The sequence below is a fragment of the Ctenocephalides felis genome, unplaced genomic scaffold (assembly GCF_003426905.1).
Source record: "Ctenocephalides felis isolate EL2017-DRISC unplaced genomic scaffold, ASM342690v1 CF-g0.4_SCAFFOLD_03571, whole genome shotgun sequence".
NCBI lineage: Eukaryota > Metazoa > Arthropoda > Insecta > Siphonaptera > Pulicidae > Ctenocephalides > Ctenocephalides felis.
In genome coordinates this window covers 54,952,253-54,976,381 of record NW_020539725.1, presented here as the reverse complement: position 1 = coordinate 54,976,381, position 24,129 = coordinate 54,952,253, and the positions used below count along the sequence as shown (strand labels likewise).

General features: G+C 29.3%; 1 protein-coding gene across 1 annotated transcript in view; it reads right to left on the bottom strand.

Annotated features, from left to right (window-relative positions):
• LOC113384615 (C-Maf-inducing protein-like) overlaps window positions 1–24,129 on the bottom strand; it is a 43,564-nt gene that overhangs the window by 8,961 nt on the left and 10,474 nt on the right. The window contains exons 3-8 of the mRNA XM_026622362.1: window positions 23,268–23,382; window positions 13,326–13,535; window positions 2,473–2,601; window positions 682–732; window positions 498–569; window positions 260–349 (exon numbers count right to left, since the gene is read on the bottom strand). Coding sequence (XP_026478147.1) covers window positions 260–349; window positions 498–569; window positions 682–732; window positions 2,473–2,601; window positions 13,326–13,535; window positions 23,268–23,382 — 667 coding nt within the window. The remainder of the gene's footprint in view (window positions 1–259; window positions 350–497; window positions 570–681; window positions 733–2,472; window positions 2,602–13,325; window positions 13,536–23,267; window positions 23,383–24,129) is intronic.

Below are 24,129 nucleotides of genomic sequence, written 5' to 3'. Positions count from 1 at the left end.
ACCAATTCTATAACATTGTAGACAAAAAAAAGAAGGTTGACCAAAATGATAAAATTATATTAGATGCACTCTAGTCATGTCCCGAAGACTATTTTCTCTCTTATCATATTTTAGAACTGTAATTTCAAGTAAAATGCTGATAACACTACTGCTTGATATCAAGCCGGCCAGGAAGAATGTCTATCCCGGGTTGCTAGACCAATTCTTTAAGATTCATTTCTTAAATTATGACTAATAATTACTAAATCTATATTATTACCTGGTCCAAAAGTTCCGAAACTATCGCAATCGGTTCATTCATAATGCAGTCATCTTGTAACGGTGTGGTAGCAGCGAAATCCACCAGACACTGATAAAATGAATCAATATTTACAGTTGATAAATGTCGATATATAATAGATAATGATTATGTCATATCGAATAATTTCATAAGTGTTTGTATTGAGTATGTAAATGAATTTATATTTCTACATTTAGAAATTCATATTTATTTTTACCTTTAATTCTTTTAGTATGATCTCAGGTGAACGGGATTGTGATAACACGCTTTTGTATTTGTGCAGGTTTTTCTGTAATAAGAAATCGAAAATAAATAGAATCTAATATAAGTGATTATAACTCTTGATAGTCTTTATGACAAAGAAAATAGTAATAAAAATTTAATAATTAATTGATATTTACCTTCCAAACAATCGAGTGAAACCATTGATCGCGAACATAGCTACTAGCTGCCTGCAAAGGGAAGAAAATAATATACTAAAAAAAATAATAATTGAATGAAATTGCGTTGATTTCTATTTATTTATAACTATTGTGCGTTTTCAATTCCTGAGCAAATCATAAAAAAATTCTAAATTAAAATTAAATCGAGGTACTTTTGATTATTTTTGTTCAAAGTACTTAATATTGTATCAATAAAGAACACTGAAATCATGGTTGTCCAGATATGTAATTTATTTGTTGTGGAATTTTTAAACAATCAATTGATTATATAAATCATAAATAAATAACTTGTTCTATATTCTTTGACCATTTTATTTATTTTCATTAAATTTACTGAGGAATCCAGAACGTACGCAATTTGAAACAATTGAGGCAGTCAGTATTGACTTTTATAAATATCTTATTGATCTCAATTAATATGGCACATTCAACTAATAAGAAGTTTCCATTTAAGTTAAATTCACAATTAGATGTTTGTAGATGGGAAACGTGTACATCAATCAGTTTATAGAAAACGTGAATAGAGTGCCAATTCATATTTTTCATTAAGAAATGTGTTGTCGATATATTATTTTCATATCTCAATCAGGGGGCTGCCTGATATAAGAGATTATGAAACAAATTTAATATTTTATATATACATATCATTTGTGTCTAAATTTGTTACCAGTATCATTTTTTTATTTTAACCAACTACTTTTTGACTTAAAAACTGCATAACTAAAATTGCACTAGGATTATTACAAATTAGCACTTTTTTTTCAGAAATATTGTGGGCTACTCAGGCGCTAATTTAAATAACAAATGAGAAGATGTTTTTCTAAAATGCATATTGATCTATAGTGTATATATTTGTGATATAATGAGGATAATATGTAGCAAATTGATAATTACGAATGAAAAAATGTCAACCCTATTAGATAAATTCTAATAATAAAATCAACAAATATGGGATAACCATTGGGTTACCATCTAAAAGCACGATGTAAGGAGAAGTTTCAGCCAAACAGTGGCCAAACAGTTGTTAAAATTAATTTTTTTTATTTGTCCCATAAGTAAGTAAATAAATTAAGAAATGAGTATTTCAAACAATGGTATAAAATATGTAATTTTAGAGTCTGGTTGAAGAATAAGATGTTCAATTCAATGACGTTTTGATTAAATATTCTTGTTTCTATATTATGACCTGATATGTTCATCATGACAGTAAATGCAAATGCAATTTAAGGAAATCTGTTCACACACACGCGCACACACACACACATACTTTTTCCAAATTTGGTCTCATTCGATTCAGAATGGCTCGAAACCTCGAGAAAACATAAAATTAGCGAGTCGGATTTTTTGATGAAAACATAAACTTCTCCCTCGGGAAGTTAATAATATATCAATAATTTAGTGGTATTACTTTTAGAAAAACCCGGGACACAAGGTGGAATCTGGGACAGTTCCGCCCGAAACAAGGACTTATGGCCATTTTAGGTTTAAACATTAGGAAAAGGTTGCCCTTTGATATTATTGCAATTTATTTCCCAATAATGTTTGAAAAAAAATATTACAGGAACCTAATTAATAATTGTCGCTTGAACCATTCGTTTCAGAAAAAGGTGTTTCTATGTGACTTTATCCTTAGATAAACAAGCATAAACTATTTATCCTTAACGTAGCCTTGAAATGAACTTTTTATTTGTTTAAAGTGAAATTTACACAGTGAATGGTAGTGTTCCAAGTATATATACATTATCTCACTTGTAATAATACTGATCCTTCGGGAACTACAATCCGCAAACAATATCGTCCTGTTGCATCCCATCTGTTGACTGTGTACACATCTTGCATCGATGCATAAGTCAGAGGTTTTTGCAATAACCCAGAACCCTGAAAAAAATTAAAATATGTATAACAATCAGAGAATATAACTAGAAAAAATATTCATTAAGTTGTTCAGAAAAAATTTACTTCTCCGACGTGATTACTTAAGACAAAATCCCACTTATACCTAGTTCATTTTATTTTTTAAATAGCGTAGTACCAGTGTATGTATTTTTTTTTCTTTTTTTTATTGACATAGTATTTTTAAATCTATGTCAGACAGGGTTTAATTTAAAAAAATAACAGTAAAACAGTACAAGAAGCTGTATCCATTATTACTATAAAAACAAATGGCCCTAAGAAAATAATAGACTTTTTTACTCAGTTATAATAGCCATTGTTAAAATGCGCGTTATTTGTCCCTGTAAAAGCCATAAAAATTAACGGCTTTAATATAGCATGTAGTTATTAATAAAACTGCGTATAAAAGTAACAAAACATGCAAATTAACACCTATAACATGACTTAACTACACTTGGAAACATCTTTATAAATTTTTATTGCCTACAAGATATGACTAAATGGGCAAAACAATAACAACTTAAATATTTAGGTCATGTTCAAGCAGTCAATACCGACGAGAGTTCAAATGTCAATACATAAGCAAAAATGATTCCATAAATGTGTTGAAATGTAATTAATAATGCTAATTAAAAAAATTAGCAATTAATTGCAAAGTACTGTACAAATCATATTTCAACATTACGTTATTAATTTCTTATTAATGGGAATCTCATATTGCAGCTTTGTATTTAGAAACAGAACATTTCTGTCCAGTCAATTCCTTTGTGTCATTGTTGAACTTGTATGAATCCTCCTTTCCCAAATTTCAAAAATAAAATGATTTTTGGGAATCAAATTTTATTAATTTGAAACTTGAATAAACTTTTGCAAAATATAGATTATTAAAAAATTAAAGAAATATAAGTAATAACAAGGATTTGAATAATGATAATATTATTTTATCAATAATTAAATAATGAATAAATTTTAAATAAATTCTAATGAATTGTTGTTAAAAAAAATTACTAAAAACTGTAATTTTCGCTATAAATTGAAGTTGTGTATAATTATTTTAGCACATGTTCGAAATTGATTTAGAATATCATGTGGTCTACGTCAATACTATTCAGCTTATCAATGAAATCTATACACGTTAACATTGAATGAATCGATTTAGTAAAATTCATATATAGATTTCGAAAACTATTAATATATCTAGATATTCTAATATTAATTGATGCTCATTTAAATGCAATAAAGTCAACCTTATACCTTAAACCACACACAAGTATCAATTTTACTCAAAGTATTGATATTGTACAAAGTTTAAATTTGTAATATATTTATTAGGGCGGGTCAATTTAAAGGTGACTAAGACACATGATTTTCGAATTCAAGAGATCAAAATAAGATACTTTGCTGAAAAAACTATACCTCTAAAATAAGGGTTAATTTTTGAAAAACCCTCTCAGGGAGGGGTCTCATGAGTTAAACTAGGGACATGGGTAGATCAGCCTTCCAAAGTTAGTGGGGATTTGTTATACATTTGGAGGCAATTGGGGCACTCTTAATGGGTAAAAAGAAAATTTTTGAAATTTCAACCCTTATTTTTCGGTCAACGCATCAGGATTTATTTTAGAAATGTGGTTTCTTCAGCAAAGTATCTTATTTTGATTTCTGGTATCCAAAAATTATGCACCTAAGCGACTTTTTTGACCCATACTAATCGACCCGCTCTAATATTTATATAATTTGACTTCAGATTATTTTCATCTCAAAGACATTTTAAAAATGGTAATAATATTTCTCAAAATTTACCAAATTTAAATAAATATAAACATATTATATAAATTTAAACAATTAAGGCTGTATTGTTGTTTTTGCAAAGAGGACTTAGTAAATTCTTGATACTGATTGATTGGCATGAGTTGGAACAAAATATCACAAAAAACGATAATATATTATGATTATTGAAGTATATATTAAAAATATTACAAATTAGGGTGTCATAACAAAAGCAAATACATGTATTTTTATAGTCATTATTTTTTGATTTATTGAAAGTTCGAGAGCCTTGAAATTAGAAGTTTCTAGTTGAAATCATGGGTCACGTACAACATCGTATTAAGAAGTACTGTTATCCATTTGAACTTGTTAATACACCAGTTTTTTTATAATTTTTTTCTAACAGAAATCATAACTGAAGAGTCCTAATCAGTACTACAGATGACAACCCAAACAGATGTCCTGTTGTATAATTGAATGTTTCTCCATATATTTTCTTTCTATTTATTTGCACAGTTTCTCTAATAGTTCAAATATTTATTGATGCAACAATACCTGATCAGGGCTATTTTTTACATATTGCTATCTATATTTCCAAGTGAAAACCGTTGTCACTTCTACTTGAAAACAGGCTGCCCGACGCAGGATCGAACCCGATACCTCTGATCTAGGTCTAGTCGTCTTAGCCACTTACCTAAGAGCAAGCCTAATATACAAGTTAAGATGGGTATAGAAAATATCCTTTCTGGTTTTGTTAAAAGAAATGACAAAACTACTGTTTGAAGAATGTATGCAAGTAATTACTTGCTAAAATAACATTGGGTTGCCTTCCAATAGCATCTGCAAAATCTAACAAAATTACTAAATGTCTTCATGACAATAGACAGATTGTGATTCATATAGAAATAAAAAAGTCTTCTAAATATAAATTTATCTCCTTGCGTAAGTTAATCACCTTACCCCGTACTAAAATCAAAGTCGTATTCGTTTTCAATAAATTTTAAATCCGTTCGTTTAATACGAAAACGTAATTAGAAACACACGGCTAGATCTGTTCTATTCGGTCGTAACATTAATTCGAATTGAACAAAAAAAACACGAATACCTGTTGTCGGCCGCCGAATGCATCATTGATAGTGCTGCTGAAATGTGCGTCACTAATCGCAATTAAAGAGAATAAAAACAATTCGGTACTTTCGGAATCTATCCGGCGTTAACCTATTAACCTAAATTGGTCCAAAGACTTGGAACAGTGGCACAGTGGAAACTTACCATAGGAAAGATGATCGAGATGGGTTTTATACGTGTGATCTTCGGATGAGTATTATTTTTTTGTGATATCTGTATCTGTATCCGAAAATCGAAAATTGGAAGATGTGGATCATTTCAAATATTTAGGAAGCATCCTGACCAGAGAGGGATACTGCACGAGAGATATCAGATTTAGGACAAGGCAGCGTTCACAAAGTAGAGAACTAAATAAAGTGCAATTAAATAAACTAAATTAAGAGACTAATGAATGTCTGGAGCATAGCTCCGTACCGATCAGAGACATGGGCTCTAATAAAGATCGATAAGAACTATCTGGAGAGTTTTGAAAGAAAACTTCATAAATTGAATAGTGGAGTGACACCACAATTGTTTTTGTGGCAGCAAAACTAACACATGACTAAAATTATATTAATTTTGTTGTTTTTTTCATTCAAGCTTGTGGTGCATGCCATCGTTTTCCTCATTCACCAGGAAAACAATTAAAACTAGTTGTGTATGGCATCGTGCCTTAAGGCAAATTGCTGGAACTTCCCGTGCCGTAACAAAATGTTCAAGAAATATTAAATATTTTTATATAGATTAATATAAATACTGTAAAATTGTCTAATATTTATAAAAGTTATATAAACTGAATTACAAAGTTAATATTATTTATTTAAAATATATTGGTGAGTTTTAGAACATAGCCAGAATTAAGAATTTTTTTAAGAAAAAAAGAAATAGGAAAAAAAATTGAAATAATTTTTTCTTCCAAAAGCAATTATTTTGTCAAAACAAGCAGAAAGTTTTTGAATCATTCAAATTGGATGCTTAGTTTTCTCTTAAAAACTGCCATTTTTTGCACATTTAGCTCGGTATCTCCGAAACGGCTAGACCTGCACTTGCCATAATCTAATCGAAAAATTATATCCATACATACATACACACACATCCATTTTTTCTGAGGTATGCCAAAATGTTCAGGAACCTTCAAAACGTGAAAAAATGAAAAATCTTTAATTTCGATTTTTGGGCGATTATAAATATAAATTTAAATATAAATTTTATGAGTACATTTTTGACAGAGATAACACTGTATATAACCTTGATCTGGTTGTTCGCCAAAAATGATCATCAACATAGTTGGAATAACTATAGTTATTTTACCTATCTTTTGCAAAATTGCTTTTGTTACTTTTTTTATTGGCTAATATTTATTGTTTACACCTGTGCCAGGGTAAAGGTTCAGTTGTTCCTTTTTACCCCATCCACATGTAAGATTTTATAGAAATTATATAAAAGAATCTATTTTAAAAATAATAAATCTTATAGAACGACACAATAGTACATCTTTAGAGCAATTCTCGTTAACTAAACAACAGTGCTCACAATCAAAAAAGCTTACAAGGAGAGAAGACACCTTTGTTATGGATTTACAAACATTGCCCATTTCTTAAGTCGCGAGAATCAAGATAATGGGTGGCTGTAGACCTTTTTCCCTCTACTTTCAAATATTGTTGTCGAAAAATTCTGATCTTTACTTGTTTTTAGGATATCGGTAGTGGACCTTTTTACCCTCGAACTTTTATTTTAAGCCCCGATGTACCCTATATAATTTCCAGTAGGAGATCTTATGAGTTCAGATTTTATTATGAATGATATAAATTTATGACAGAGCACATAATAATCAATATAATTAAATATTGTTTTTAATATTTTTATCATAAACTACTTAACAATGACATGTAATATTTATACATGTCACCTACAATAATGTAAATATATAGAATATTATTGTACTATGATAATTAAATAAAATATGTATTAAAGTAGGTAATTATCATTATTAAAATTAATTGTTAAGCATTTATGCACATAATTATTAAGCTATTAATCACTCATTCAATACAATCACTCATTATGCAGCAAGATTATAGTATTTTTTTAAAGTGAACTGCTTCAACAATACGATTTGTTTACTAATAACAGAAGTAGCTATTTATTGATAAAATGCATGGAATTTGTAGAATTTGTATACAAATTTATTATTATTCATGTTATTTGAAAATATTTTATTAGTATATTCAACGCTTGTGTTTCCTTCGATCCTATAGATTTAGTTTCGGTTTACCTATTACAGGTGCACTAAATTCTTAATTAATAAATAATTAGGCTATGATTTACAAAAACTAATAAATAAAATGAAATATTGTCAGTTTTTATGTTGAATATTTTTTTTATTAGTGTTATATAGTATTAAATTTTCTAACCAGTCTTGGTGCGTATAATATAATATTCCATTACCAATAAAATTTATTATTTACTAATAATAACGTCTGGCAGACAGTATTTTATTGAAGTTTTTATTGCATGACTTTTGAACTCGATCATTATCACTTAATTGATTATTATACAAGATACTAAAATTAATATGCATGAATTACTAAAATAATATTAATTAAATTTAGAATTTTACGTTTTTAGGATATAAAAAATGCATGAAAGCGTTCTCACAGAATTTGTGAACTGACGTCAAAGTTTTATTGAAATTAAGTATGCATCAGCAGAAGTGAATTGGAGGAAAAGAATTAATATATATATATATATATATATATATATATAACAAATGTATTCTGAGTGGATAAATAGATATTAATTTGGAAATATGAACAAACAACACTTTTTTGCACTAATTTATTAAATAATAATTTTCACAAACGTTTCGAGACTAGGTTTGTCTCATCGTCAGTGTGTTATAATTTAAAATATGGAAACCTAAATTAGCATTATGTGTTATCCGTTACAAGTCGTTCAATATACTATCTTCTGCCCAACGATCGTCGGTGTCCGAATTCTTTATTCAATTTCAAGTGGTTAGTCACGCAATATCAGATAGGAAAGGAAGGATTAGGGTCCAGTTGAAAAATAAATGTCGTTAGGAGATAAATATTCTATGAATTGCGACGTTTTGTTTATAAAATTTGTTTTAAATTATTATAATTGAAAATATATGTACATATATATACATACTCATATATACATATACGTATATATGAGTATGTATACATATGTACATATATTTTTAATTATATATTTTTTTCTTTTTATTTTTTTATATTATAGGTTCTCCTAGTAATTTTTCCAATGAGTACTGTATTCCAATTTGCATATCTATATTCTTATCGATTTTTCATACATTGTTAACAATTTCTGCTGATTGCTTCCATTAACAGATAGCAGAATGAATGGATTTAAAACAAAACGAGTAAATTTTTTAAATTAAATTTTTTGTTTATCAAATGCATGCCTGTAAAATAAAGCAAGATGAAAGAATGTTGAATTATTATGCGACAATGAATCGTCCGCTCTTGACGTCACACCCATATATTAGTATTATATACAATTTACTGAGTCTTCACTCGGTCTGCAAATCTCTAATAAAACACTGTGTGCAATCATCGACCGTGAAATGTTTCATTCGGGTAAATCAGATATAGTAGATCTGACACGAAGGAATAAATGCTTTGCAAATTTATTTTCTTGTTCAGCATTAATCTTCAGAACCCTGCCGAATACTTTTAGTAACAACTTTACAAAAACTTTTTTGGTAGCCAAACATATCAAAAGCACCAAAGTATGACTAAATTGGTTAATACATAAATATAAACGATGAAATACGAACACATTCAGTCAATTTCAAAAGCCGCTTCCAGGATTATCTAAACCAACTTGCCACAGAATTATGGCTCAACACCACCAGGGCGAGATTGAAATCATCAGAAGTTCCAAATTTCCCAATTTGATAATGATCAGAAGTTTTACGTTGTAATCCATTTCAGGACCAGTGTAAAATAAATATACAATTTTTGTCAAAAATTCGAAAAAAATATAATATTTTAGCCTTCTACCTTCACTTACAAGTATACCTTTTACAAATTTTGCATGTAATTAGAGTGCCACAACTAACTTGATGAAAAGTGACATATCCCGGTCTATGTAACCATGTGTAATAAAAAGTAAGTAATTTAATATATCAAGCGTAATAAAAGCTCCATTAGATATGTACTTAAAACTCTGTGGGATATTTTGAAAACTTTTATATGTCCCCTGTGAGAACATAACAAAACAGTACATACATACAGTAAAATGATGAATGTGCAAAAATATGCAATACATTTCTAGATCAAACATTTATATGTAGAAGGAATAGGTATTTTTAGATTCCACAGACTAAAGACAAAACGGAAATTTACATTATTGTTCTTGTTTTATGATCTGTTTATACTCGACTCTATCACAGCCAATTTCTCAAAATAAGAGAAACATCGTTCTAAAATTTTGACATACAGAAAATAATCCGAGTCTCAAAAGCTTTATTGATATTTTTAATTTTCTGTAGGGTAAGTTATAGTAATCGCAAAAAAATTGAAATTAAAAGATTTTATATAATTCTACGTTTCTGTTTTCTGAACATTTTGGCATACCTTAAAAGAAATGGATGTATGTATGTGTGTGCGGATACAAATTTTCGTCGACGATTTTGCGAACACGGATCAACCGATTTGAATCATTCAAAAAACATTCGATTCCTATTAGATAAGGAGACGTGCTGATTAGTTTTTAGCAAAGGAAGGTCGAGCCGTTTCAGAGATACGGGGCAAAATGTGCCGAGAATGGTATATCAGTTTTAAGTAGTAATCAGATTTAAATAATTCAAAAAACATTTTACTGTATATTGAAAAAAATGTCCAAAATTTTCAAAAAAATCAGAATATTAAAAAAAATGTCCAAAATTTTGTCAAAAATGTTAATTTTTTTTTATAAATTCCAAATTTCTCAAAAATCTATTTTATTCAAAGTTTTGCAAAGTTTTTTTTAATAATTTAGTTTTCGGTACGGAAAATTTCAGCAATTTGCCATGCACCACTAGTCTGATTTAAAAATAAGTTATAATAATTGTCATTTTAACAATGAAATTCTTCAGAGATTGTCACTGAATTAAAAAAAAATTATTATAGATGATTTATGTGCAAGTCAGCGTAAAATAATTAAAACATTAGTATTGATAATTGATTATAATAATTAAAATTTACAAGTCATGTAATCATATATGACTTGATACAATATAATTCTAGTTATTTATGCAGATTAAATAGGTAAAGTATATTTTTTCATTCACTAGCAAATTCATCGTTAAGAAAAAAACGAGTAAGAGAGACTGGGTACGATTGTGCTATTTTTTTATGATCAGCAATAATTTTGTTAATTTACCAGTTCCCTAGGAAAAAAGGAAATTGTTTTCATGAAAATACTAAAAAACTGTTCTTAAATACGATAGATTGTAATCATAAAATCATATCATATGAAAAAATGGCGTGTGTCACAAATGTCCTGGGAATTCGAAAAAGCAAAATATGGAACAAAGTGATCTATCTGTATACAACTACAAAATCATGTCAATGCAGTGCGTTGACTCAATGCAATAATAGAAACTTGTTCCAAAAAATATATCATTCTGCCTTTGGACCCTATCTCAAAATTAGTATAGTTCAGCTGTTTTGACGACTGCCATTCCCTGGCACAACCGTACCCACTCTCCCCTACAGTTGTTAATAATTTTGAACTTCAAACTTTTTACTTCACTTCATAATTTAAAACATTGATATTTACTTCACACTTTTATATCTGATAGATTATTTCCAATTTGTTTTTAACTAAGGATGTAAATTTTCTACTTATTAAATATTTATGCATAAAATCAATATGCGAACGGATTTAATTTTCAGGCAGGTGCGTTAATGAAATAAATAAATTTATTTAAAAACAGGAAACTACGTATATGCAATATACATACATATAAAAAAACAGAAAAATATTAATGGCAAAATAACGTCAAAACAAGTGCAAAGCAAATAAACTTTGAATAATAAAAGCTGTTTCTCAGGATGCAGCCATCGACTTAAATAAATAAATGGAATACATTTAACAGAAATTAAAATAAATTTGTTTGATATTTGTTAAATATTTTTGTTTGACTTTCAAACAAGTTCTTTTATGCACGAAACTTTGATTTCCAATACTTCTTTGTAAAGGTTATTTAAAACTTCAAAATTATTTGTAATGATACTTTTAAATAGAGTGACAACATAAATTGCAATTAAAATAGCAAAAATAATTCAACATAATTTTTTATTATATTTTTTAAAAAATGTAATAATATTTTTGAGTAGACCATAATAAAGGATGTAAGAAATTGTACAAAATCGGTTTAAGGATCAATTTAAGAAAAATCAAGGATGAATAATATATCCTACATTCAAAGAGTAGGTACGACATTACTAAAGTGATAATTAGGTGGTTACCTTCCATTAAAATAAAGTACATTGAAGTCCTATTTTACTACTAATTACGTACATTTAGATTCCATCATCATTATCATTAAAAGCATTTAAAGATAATAAATAATTAACCTAATTAAATTGACGTAAATAATAAATAATTCATTAGCTTTCATAGTCATAGTTAGTCATCTGTATCTAAAATACTGCTTTACATAATGAACAGATAAAACCACAAAATTATAAAAATATAATCGAACGAATGTTGTGTTTTATATTCCAAATAAAGAGCGTTGGATTGAGACATCAATTCTGGTAAATTATAAGTCGCGCATATGAAACAATAAATTTTGAGAATTTCTAGCAAAAACTAAATTTTTTATTATACGACTCTATATCTTCAACGGTATTTTTAGCGTTTCTCCAACAATTAATTCGACATTCGTAATACCAATGGTCGATTTGCATACATGAAGATATATTATCTGGCGAATGACGCAGATCACTCTCCTAGATGTGAAGTTTTAAAATAGATTAAAGCGGAACATTTATGCATAAAACAATTGATACGATGTGTACTTATATTGTCACCTGCCTTAATGATGTCATGAAATGACTCACAACGAACGACATATGGATCAATAGTCGAATGAAAAAGTTAGGACTAAATTTGGACATTGAGAGTAGAAGTCACATGATGAGACTGGCGATGAATTGTATTGCCATATCGATCGAATTTTTTAAATATATGGTGAGAAGCAATATCATAAATTGCCTCCTCAGACCACATGGAAAATGTTACCCTTAAATCCTACAATAGTACAAATAAAATTTCTGCTAATTACATAGGGACTATGTAATACCAATGGTCGATTAGACCATAGGAATTGAATAGTTGAGCATACCATTTTGGTTTTACTTCACACTATAACAAAAACTACCCCGTGGCTATGTGATTAGAGCATTGGCATTTCAAAAGAAGGTTCGATAACTATTTTGGAGAGCCTGATATCTAGCAGTGGTGATTTGATAAAGCTTTCCACTTGAAATTATAAGTCCAAGTTAAGATAGATTTTCCTTGGTAATGCTGCATCGGCATTAAAAATCATCACAATTAGAGAAATTCAAATAAAATCTTTCAAATAGACTTTGGCTTCTAAAAAAGTACTTAGTGGTGTCATCATAACAGCTTTTAGGGCACTTAAGTTCTCATTGTTTTTTGAAAAAAACATCAAAAATGAAAAACTTAAAAATGCCTACACTAAACTTTGATATTTTTGACATCAGTCGCATTTGTTTTAACTTGAGTCGTATTTAATTATTACTACCAATATGAAAAAATAGTCCACTCACCTCTTCGGCTTCAATATCAGCATCGTTCAACCTCAGCCTGAGTGTTTCCCATCGCCTTAAAAATCTAGAAGATAAAACCTTAGAAACTACAGTTCTAGCATGATTGAGGCAGCAGACCTGCACATCTGCCTCACGCAGCAGGGCATAACGAGGTCCAGGAGATGGTGGAGGCTGACTAGGATTCGATGGAGGCCAGGGGCCAGGAGAACCCTGAAAAAAATTAGAAAAGATTATAATAAAATTTTATTATTTATTGTGTTGGCTTCATTCAGGCATCCATTAAATTTTTGGAAAAACTAGGATTCTAAAAAAAATATAGAAGTTTCAAGTATTTATTTGACACATCTTCATTGCAAATCTATACAAGCAATTTAGAAAGTCAAAATAAGATTTAAAAATATTTATTCAATTTGATTAATTGGTGTTGGATCTCAATGAGATTTGTACCTCATGATCCGTTTTTGATTTATTATTCAGCACAATTATCCAGCATCTCTTCAAATGAGAAATAATAGTGAAGAAATACTCGAGCGATAGAAAGTATAAATGTTAGATAAAATCCGAATGGTAATAACGCCGCCATCAGATAGCCAAAAGTAATTGACCTACTTTTATAATTACAATAAAAGTTTTAATTGAACAAACACTTTGAAATGATCAGAACTCCGAAAGAAATAGTATAATTAAATGTAACTTTCGAGTCGAATATTAAAAAAATACAAAAACTTATTGCATGGATGAGATGAAAAATTTAATGTGGGTTGACTATTTTATTGTATATTGGTTTTGTTTTAGACATCACACAAGACCATTACTCTAGAAATCTTTTTACATCAAAATAATAAATTTTTATCTTATATATAAACTTCTTCTGTAATGATGTATAAATTGATACTCCTCCTAACAGTTATTCAGATTTTAATAATTTTTTACATATAAATTTTAGTGTTTGTTATGAAAAATGACATATTTAAGAAGCATAACCTTTGCAAATGCAAAAACCTATGAAAATAATTTTTGAAAAAAAATGTAAACTAGTTGGTATTGGTATTTTGCCTTGGGGTAAGTTACATGAACTTCCCGATATGTGTAAATAATCAAATTAATAAAAAATAAATTAATTTATGAGTGATTGATTAAAAGTATTCCGAGTGGATTTATTACACATAAATGAAAACGAACGAACGCGTTAACTCTGAGTATTTTCTAAAAGCAAATTTTCAAAAATCAATGATTTTTATAATTGAACCAGTTTCCGTAGGACTTTAATGGTTTAGTATGCTCACTAAGTCCAAGTCCTCTATCGTTATACCAAGTAAATCGTTTAACAAACGTCAAAAAACTACTTATTTTCTCAAACTTTGATGAATTTTTAAAATTAAACTGTCGTGAGGCCATAATATTTCAGTAAGTTCTATAAGACCATGATATATATCGCTAAAACAGTTCCATATAAATCGGCTTAATTTTTTTTTTCAAGTCAATTAGAAAACGGCTCGGTAAATTTTTATTTAAAACTAATCAGTATCATTCCTAACTAATATCTTTCGAACAGTTTTTGATTTTTTTAAATCAATTCGGTAGTAGAAAATTTTTGGTAAAAAAAAACTTATTGTTAGAAGAATTTGTGGAAAAGATGTAGAAAAAAAAATTGAAAAATAATCATAGACAATAGTGAAAACTTTTGTCTATTTGTATACGAAATCGAGCCTTAAATTGTAAACTCAAAAGCGAATGAATGGGTGATCAAGTCGTGCCATTTTTTAATTGGCCCTACTGAAATTAGAAATTGCCCTTCTCCGTGCGCCCTACGTTGGGAAATACTTGTCTAAAGAGTCAATTCATTCTATGACGCCATCCGGAAAATAGCATTAAGTCGATATGAAAAAAAAACTAAAACACGATAAGTTAATCCAATAAAAATGCTTTTATTTGGTTATTTATTGTCGACGCCATATGGCTGACAAATTTCATTTGTGGCATTCGCATTTTCCCGAGAGAGATAATGCCGTAATATCATGTTTATGAGCTCATACGAAAATGGATGAGCTCTGTTCGGTGTTCGGTGGTATCTGTTATCGAAACGCGATCTCCCACAGAAAACTATATTATTTATATTATATCTTCGATCATATCATACATCGACATTATATTCTCAAGAATAAAGTATACTTTAGTGCGTATTTGTATTTTATCATCACTAAGGATAATGATTAAATAAAATTGGGAGTATGGTAGGAAAGGGAAAATTGAAAGTTGCATGCATGTATATTTCAAACTCACATTAAAACAATTGTTCCAATACTGTAAAAAGTAAGTGTTAGAGTTGGATAACTTTTTCATAAGCTTTTTCATAAGCTCAAAAAATCGATATTCGGTGAAAAACGTTCACTGACAGAAATTAGGATGAAAAATGATGTATTTACATTAATAATTCTTGTCGGATATCTTTCTAATTCGTATTTCATCCTCTGCTAATTATACAAAAAATAAATATATACTAGATGACAAGACATACTACTAGATGACAAGAAGTACTACTAGTGGTGCATGGCAACGTTCCTTAAGGCAAATTGCTGGAACTTCCCGTACCGAAAACTAAATTATTTATAATCTAATCTAACGTGACATTATTTTTTACTTTTTTTATTTGATCTCCGGAGTTGCTAAACCTGCATTCACAAAAATTTTACCAGTTCATTTCGTGTTTTTGTTTTTGATGAAATGTTTTTTGAATTATATGAATCGGGCGCTCCGTTATCTCAAAAACTAAAATGCAATTTTTGGCAACTTTTGCCCCGGACCTCCAAAACGGCTAGACCTGTCTTTGCCAAAAACTAATCAGCACGTCTCTTATCAGTAGGAATCTAATGTTAATGAATTATCCAAATCGGTTGATTCGTGTTCGCAAAATCATCGACGAAAATTTATATCCACACAAACACATATGCACACACATAAACATCTATTTTTTCTAAGGAATACCAAAATGTTCACAAACCTCTGAAACGTAAAGATATATAAAAATTTTCATTTTCGGTTCTTTTGCAATTGCTATAAAATACCCTACGGGATGTTGAAAATTAATATGACTTTTCACAAAACCTTGAGATATTATAAATTTTTTTAAAACAGTTTGAAGATTATCTTGAAAAAAAAAGTATGTTATTGATAAGTCTCACGAAAATACTGTCAACTTTGGCTTTAGTTAAAAATATAAATATATTAAATAAATGGTTTAACTTAAATTTACTTGCAAAATCAAACAATATAGATAGACTAATGAAATTATTTAGTTCTATAAATATATAGAGATACTTTTCTAGATCTACACAAAGCATGTTTCAATAATTTACCTTAGTTCAATAATTCACCGAACTTATTTCATAAAGATTATTTGCGTTGGTAGCTTTTATTTTTCTTTTAACTCTAAGTGATATAAATATTGTTTGCTAAAAGTTCTAACGTTGGAAAAAATTCATTGCACTTCATTAAATAAATAATATTTTATTTATCTTTGTGCAGAACACTGTGGTAATATTAGACTAGCCACTTTTATTGTATACTTCGTGTTAATAATGATATATTTAAAATTAAATTTTTGGAGTAAATTTTGTATGTTATCATAAATTTTTGAAATTTACCTTAAACGAAATTGTTTTTTTTTTTAACGTAGCAATATAATTTTGTTTAATTATATATTTCTAGGTACTGATTTTATCTTGTCTAATTGCATCAAATATATTTTATTTTACCATTTGCTACCCATTTAATTATAAATCTTAGAAAGCATGTGTCCTTTACAATAAATCTAAATGTCATGTGATATGAAGGCAATGTAATTCCATTTCCAACTCGTTCCAATAAGAATGAGAAAAATCCGAAGATAAGCTGATTGCGCACTTGCAAGTAATCCGTTGAACTTGAAGGATTTGCAACTCTTGGCAGGTTTATAAGTGTAGTCCGTGGACGACACTAATCCCATAAGCATTGCAATGCAATCTAAACCAGACCCAAAGGTCAAACCAGGAGAAAATATTACACTATTTACTATAGAGATCAATGCACCTACCCGAGAAGTGGATTATAAGTAGAGAAACGAGTAATGGTTGTAATAAAACCAACTGTATTATATTGTTCATAAAAGAATGAAAGATTTCGAATAAAATTTAAAAATAGAGCTATAAAAAATCTAGAAAAATAAAGTGGACAGACAAGATAACAAATGTAGAAATCCTGAGAAGATTCAGTGAAAGAGGACTCTACTGAGAAGTAAAAGAAACTGGATCGGACTCTTACTGCAAAAAGAGTCGTCGTCGATTGAAAAATAGAATGACTGAAAGAAATGGGAAGAAGAAGAATGCAGACGATTGACGACTTACGCGAAAAGAGAAAATACAGGGAACTGAAAGCCGAAGCACAGGATCAAGAAGCAAAAGAAGTTCGAAAGAAAAATTACATGAAAAAAAGGCGAGGGGGAGTAGTGGTAATGGGAATGATAGACGAAGGGTAAGGGAATCATTTATTTGTGGTGGTCTCACGCCATGGACCTGCCTTCGGGCAGACTACCATTTATTATTATTACTAGAATCTATTAAAGAGCTGTTGCTATGTACTGTAATAATTGTAATATAAACCAGAATAAAATAAACTATTTAGTATGACATCGGGATACAATCTAGGCAATTCAAAGAGATATCTAGTCATCCATTAATTATGTAAGGCTTGAAAGGGGATGGGGGTTTGACAAAAAATCACAAAATATTACAAGAGGGAGGGGGTCTAGTACATGGTATTTATTTTTCACCTGAATTTGAAAAAATAATCTAAAATTTTTCAAAATATTTCCAAAAATTACGTACTGAAAATACACGTGCTATTGGATGAGGAAGGAGGGTTAATTTTAAATAGGTCCACGTATTACCAAGGGGTAGGAGGGAATTCAAAAACCCTAAAAAGGTAATCACGTGATTAATGAACCAAAATTTTGGACCAAAAAACGAAAACTATAAACAACTGTCATCAAGACTAATTGAAAATATTTCTTTTATTTAAATAATATTTAGCTTCAGTATCTTCAGTTTACTGAATTGGACTATGGCTCAATGGTTTGTAGCAAAAGGGTTAATTTATGGGTTAAAAAGGTATTTTAAATCATGTATCAATATTTTATTATGAATTTATGTTCGCTTATTCAAATATATTTGAGGTTCATTTTATATAATTTGAATAATTGATTAAAAAATAATAGCAAAGAAAACAAACCATAAGATAATTGGGGGTGAATTTTACATGAAAATTTTAAGCCTTCGTTTTGTTCAGAAAATCAATTTATGCCCTATTAATCACAAGGTAACATTTTTTGCTACTAAAATATATTCAGTATTAATTAATTTCAATACTATAATAAAACAAACCAGAGCAATTAAATTGAAAATATTAAAGAGATTAAAGTATTTTGTACAAATAATAGTACAAAGATCTTCATGATATTCATTGAGATATATAGTTTAGATATTAAAAAAAGAAAATAAATATATTTTATTCACACACGTGTTCTTTTACAAAAATAACTAATAACAATGAATAAATTTTAATCAAGGCAATACCGAAACCCTACCCTTGAGGAATTATAAGGATTAAGTATGGCTAGAACAAACAGTTGATTCGTCAGCAAACAATTTTCATGGTGTCACACATGCACTGCCATTGATTGAAATGTTACACAATCAATTTCCAAGAAAAGCAATCTCGATTTATCTCAGTATTACATTCTCTTATATCTTCATTTTCCAGATTTTTCATCGAGCTATATACAGATGATACTTTATATTATGTAATTAAATATTATTACATCATTTCGATTTAATTGAAAGGAGGTAGAAAGGTAATTAAAATAGAATACACAGATTCAGAAGGGTAAGTAGAATAAAAAATAATATACTAGAAATTAATTCAGAATTCATTGTTTTTCAGAAAAAAATTAACTCATATGTAATAAGTTAACTATGTTAATCGCGTATTTCAATTATTCGCCGCACCCAAATATGTCGCAAAATTCCGTAAATATTTTCGCGTTTAATCATAAACCCAATTTGTTCCATTGATAATTCATACTAATAAAAGTGTTTACCAAAATAGTTTTGCTATAACATTAAAACCACATAAAGTTGTAATCGGTATTGTCATGCAACTTCAGTCTGATGGATATTAATATATCACTATTGATGTTCTTGAAATAACATATGTCAAAACAATGTGAATGTCAACTAAAAGATATTTGTATGTAGAGACTACTGCCATATTCAATATTATTCTACAGAAGTCAAAAAAAAAAATTATATTTATCAAATACTTGAACAGCAATCAGAACTATTCTCAGTCTTTTACCCAGAGAAGGCAACCCATTTTGCTTTCAGATGAAATTTTTAGATTATGTGCTAGCAATGTGTGATTTATTATACTGCACCTTCATCATAGTACAAAATTTGAGCAAAATTCAAAATTAATAAATCCGAGATTTTTTTTAAAAATTGCTAATTTAATTCAGGTAAACATCACACAATACACAAAGGACCTTGTTGATTGAAGCAAAAATTTCTGAGCGTTCATAACGATAATAATTATTTTATTATGTGGGTAAAAAATTATCAATTTTTAATTAGTTTTATTACTAACTAAATTATTCTTTCCAAATACTTAGAGTATTTTTAGCATCATTTTCTACCAGTATAATAAAAAAAACGCCAATTCCAAATTGAATGCCGCCAGAATGTGATGATTTAAAAGCTTATGAAATAAAACCCCGTTAAGACACTTTATATTACTTTCCGCTTAATACGCTACTTTAAGATATATATTAATCCTATCTTACATAATCTTTAGATAATAATGGGAAATCATCTTTTCGGAGATATACTGTATTTTACAAATAGTCGAAGATAAAACATTGAATAAGCAATAATAAACAAAATTTACAAAATGTCAAAAAATCTGGAAAAACCCAGTGTGTTCAAAATATTTGTAACAAAATCCACCAATAAAAAACGCAATATCTCCTGAATGTGGTGATTCAAAAAGTTATGCCATAGAGCCATATTGAGACGATTTTGCTTTAAACGATTTTCCGCATAATAAGCCACTTTGAAACATATTGTCATTATCCTCCATACTAAACTTGGCAGAATAAGGCCCGTTTTTAGTTCTGGAAAATCGTTTTTATATATCTACCAGTTATGTGGTAGATTGTGGTAGACCAGCTAGATAGTACTTAAGTGAAAGTTTGGTATCATACTGCTTGATACTCAGCTGGCAAAGGTTAGTATCGAACCTGAGACTAGAAATTACTAGGCTACACTATCTTTTACACTACTCCACAATGGAACACGTAGAAATAATTTGACAAAGTCAAATAGTAATGATTTACTAAAACTATCCGGAGTGTATGATATTCTGAAATATGACAACTATCCGTTTAGTGCATTAGAAAAATATTATACAAAAATCGTAATAAACGAGATTGGTTCGTTGGGAAAATCTTGAAAAACTCAATGTTTCCAGTTTCCGACGTTCAGAATTTTTTACTTTATCTACCAAATCCTTAAAAAAAATAAAGAACGATCACTTTACATTTCGTATCATCTTCACTTCTGGTACAACTGAGAAGCGTAAACTATTTAAATATAGAAAATAATATTACAGTTTTTTTGACGTGTTCACTAGCATGTTTACACACATGTTCACAATATTGAGAAGCACGTATTCCATCGTGAAAACTTCACTACTCGCGAAAATGTAAACAAACACTCCGAAGCAACGAAACGTTTAGACTGAAGTCTAAATCCGTAATTCGCGATTATATTGGAAATATATTTTTTAGTTGAGCACAAATACCAAGGTTAGAGATAGTGAAGTCGGTTAATCGTATTTATTATTTGTTATCGCACTTAGGAGTTTTATCTCATTTTCGCACATTGTGCTTGTGGCTGACGAATTTCGAGATAACTGAACGCAAATTTTTTGCTAATCACAACGAGTCATAATTGATTTGATTGGCGCTATTATCCTGAATTCCAAATGAAAAGTTTGTGGTCTGACGATGAAATGTTTAGATGACTAAAAATGTGATAAATGATAATAGTTTGACTTGGGAATTCGTCGTGGTCAGAAGGTGAAACGCTGATGAAGGAATTTATTAGAGTTATAATTAGTGAGGATAGTAATAATGGGCAGTACTGCCCTAGGGCAGATCTGTGAACTAAGTCAAACTCCAACTTGCTTCAGAGAAGAATAACGGGAGAAATTTCCCATTGTCATTGCACAACGCAGTGCCCGAACTAGGCTATTATCAATACTTACTGCATAATATCAGATTATCCAGATCAGGATTAGTTCTCACAACCCTGCCTACACAAGGCAGTGCTCTTAACCGTTTAAGGCATGAAACACCTAGCCAGTGGAGATAGTGTGATCATAATATTAAATTAAGATATTTTGGATTAAGTATGCATTATAATAAACATTTAATGCATATGCTTTTAGGAAAAGTGCAAAAATCGATATCTAATGGCTAAATAAGTGTTTGATGTGCATACTAAATGTTTGCTTATAGATTTTGAACAGCTATGAAAACTAACTAAGTGTTCTAAAACCTGCTGTGAGAGCTATTATTGAAAGCAGCCAAATGTTTTATTTCCCATTATGATATTTTTATTCAATACTGATCATTCAGAGAGGCTACTTTCACTAGAAATTATATTAAATTATATCCAAATTTTCACTATTGCTTGATATCAGACTGTCCAAAAGCATACTAAACTAGGTACCTATAGTTTTCTGTCTGCTGGCAAGTGAGCAACCTTATTCGAAGAATTCAAACATACACGCAATTTTGGTACCAAACAATTCAGAATAGCGTGATACATCGAAAAACCACAAAAGAGCAAATGGAATTTTCTGGCAAAAACATAAACTTCTACACACTTAAATTGAAATTGTGGTTTCAAACTACTCGAGACAAAATAAATTTAACAATTTCTAGTTGAAATTTTCAACTATGTGGCAGAATAGCTCATTCAGTAGCGTGCCCAACTTGCGTCAGCGATCTTCGGATCGATCCTTGGCAATAACATAGAATTTAAAATGTTGAGTTAGGGATCGTTTAAGTATCGTAAGCAGATTTAATACAATTATTTACCCCCCCCCCCCATCCGCCTTGTCAGCAAAAGTAAGCAAAGCTCTTACCCCCTACCCCCATGCTTACGTAAACATTTTACAATTAATGTAAAAAAATAAAAATACTACCTAAGACGTAATCATCATCCCCTGCCCCCCATGTCAACCCGAAATAAGCAAATCAACAACCCCCCCGCCCCCCTATAGTGCTTACGTAACTTGAACGGCCCCTTACTATTAAATAGAATTTGAATTGTTAATATGAAATTGTATAGATATAAAAGGATGAAGTAGAATTTAAAAATAGTGAAATTGAAAATAAATAGAATTTGAATTGTTAAGTTGAATTTGAATAAAAATTAGAAGCAAGATTAGTTTTCAGTACCTATATTTCTAACACTTCTCAATATATTGGAAAAAAACTGTTATCTGAAGTCCAAGTCCGTCGTTTACATAAAGAATCTTAAAAACTCCATTTATAAAAATATATCTATATCCATAGTTAATGCTGTAAAGCATCATTTTGGTGTGTAGCCAAAATATTTATGTTAAAATAAAACAAAACGCTTTATATGGTAGTTTTTCCGCAATTGCCATTGCGGAAAACAACCAACTTGTTCCACTTGATACGTCAGTAGAAATAAGAAAAAGCAAATAGTATAGAGATCCACTTCTCACAAAGCGGGTAATAAGATTTATAATTTTATATGGGCATTTGTTAGATTCCAGAATGCTTTTATAGATAAGATGAACTTTAAGAACACTTACATTGGATTCCAAACTGCTCTGCCTTGCCGAAGAATCATTAGATGAAGATGTTACTGTTGCTGTCGAATCTTCTGAATATAACATAGAGGCAGCTCTCGTGACGTCATTATCAGATCTAGGAAGAAAATGAAAAAAAAAACTGAGTTATATGAGCAAACCTCCGTTGCTACATTTGTAACATCTCTTAAAATTTAAAGTATAGTGGTAAACTATTTAATCCTTGTAAACAATGCACTTTGCTCAATATTTTTATCTCAAAAGTGATGTTTTATCAATTTCCCCTGAAGCCAAGTGTTTTCCCCCCATCAAGAATTTAATTTTCTTATATATTCTTAAATGAGATGAACGTCAACTTTTACCGCAGTATGTAGTGCCCGGAAATTGTTTACCATTCCTGTTTATACAGAAAATTAACTCTTGCGCTTTGTAACTCTTGAAATTAAGTTTGCTATATAGCAGAGGTAAATTTTGAAAATGGTTTTAATTAATTTTTGTATCAGATTGCTTTATACAAACTTCATTTGCTTGGATGAATATTTTTTCAGGTAATTTTTGGAACAATTTGGTACAAGGTTATTCTTTTTTATTTTTTATTTGGCATCATAATAATTACCTAGTATATTTTGTGCTTTATTTTAGAGGTATATTTTAATTAATGCAGTCCTTAAAAAGACCTGAAGAATTAATAAGAAAGTTTCACTACCCTTTTTTACACTGTCTGTACTGACCGTTTTAAAGAATTCCCAAAGTTCCAAAATGCTCAAATTACAAAAAAACATCTAATAGGTATATAAATCATTTATTATAATATATTCAAACAATTAGGCTTTTATTGTTGCAATTACGTATTTCAATGTTTGAC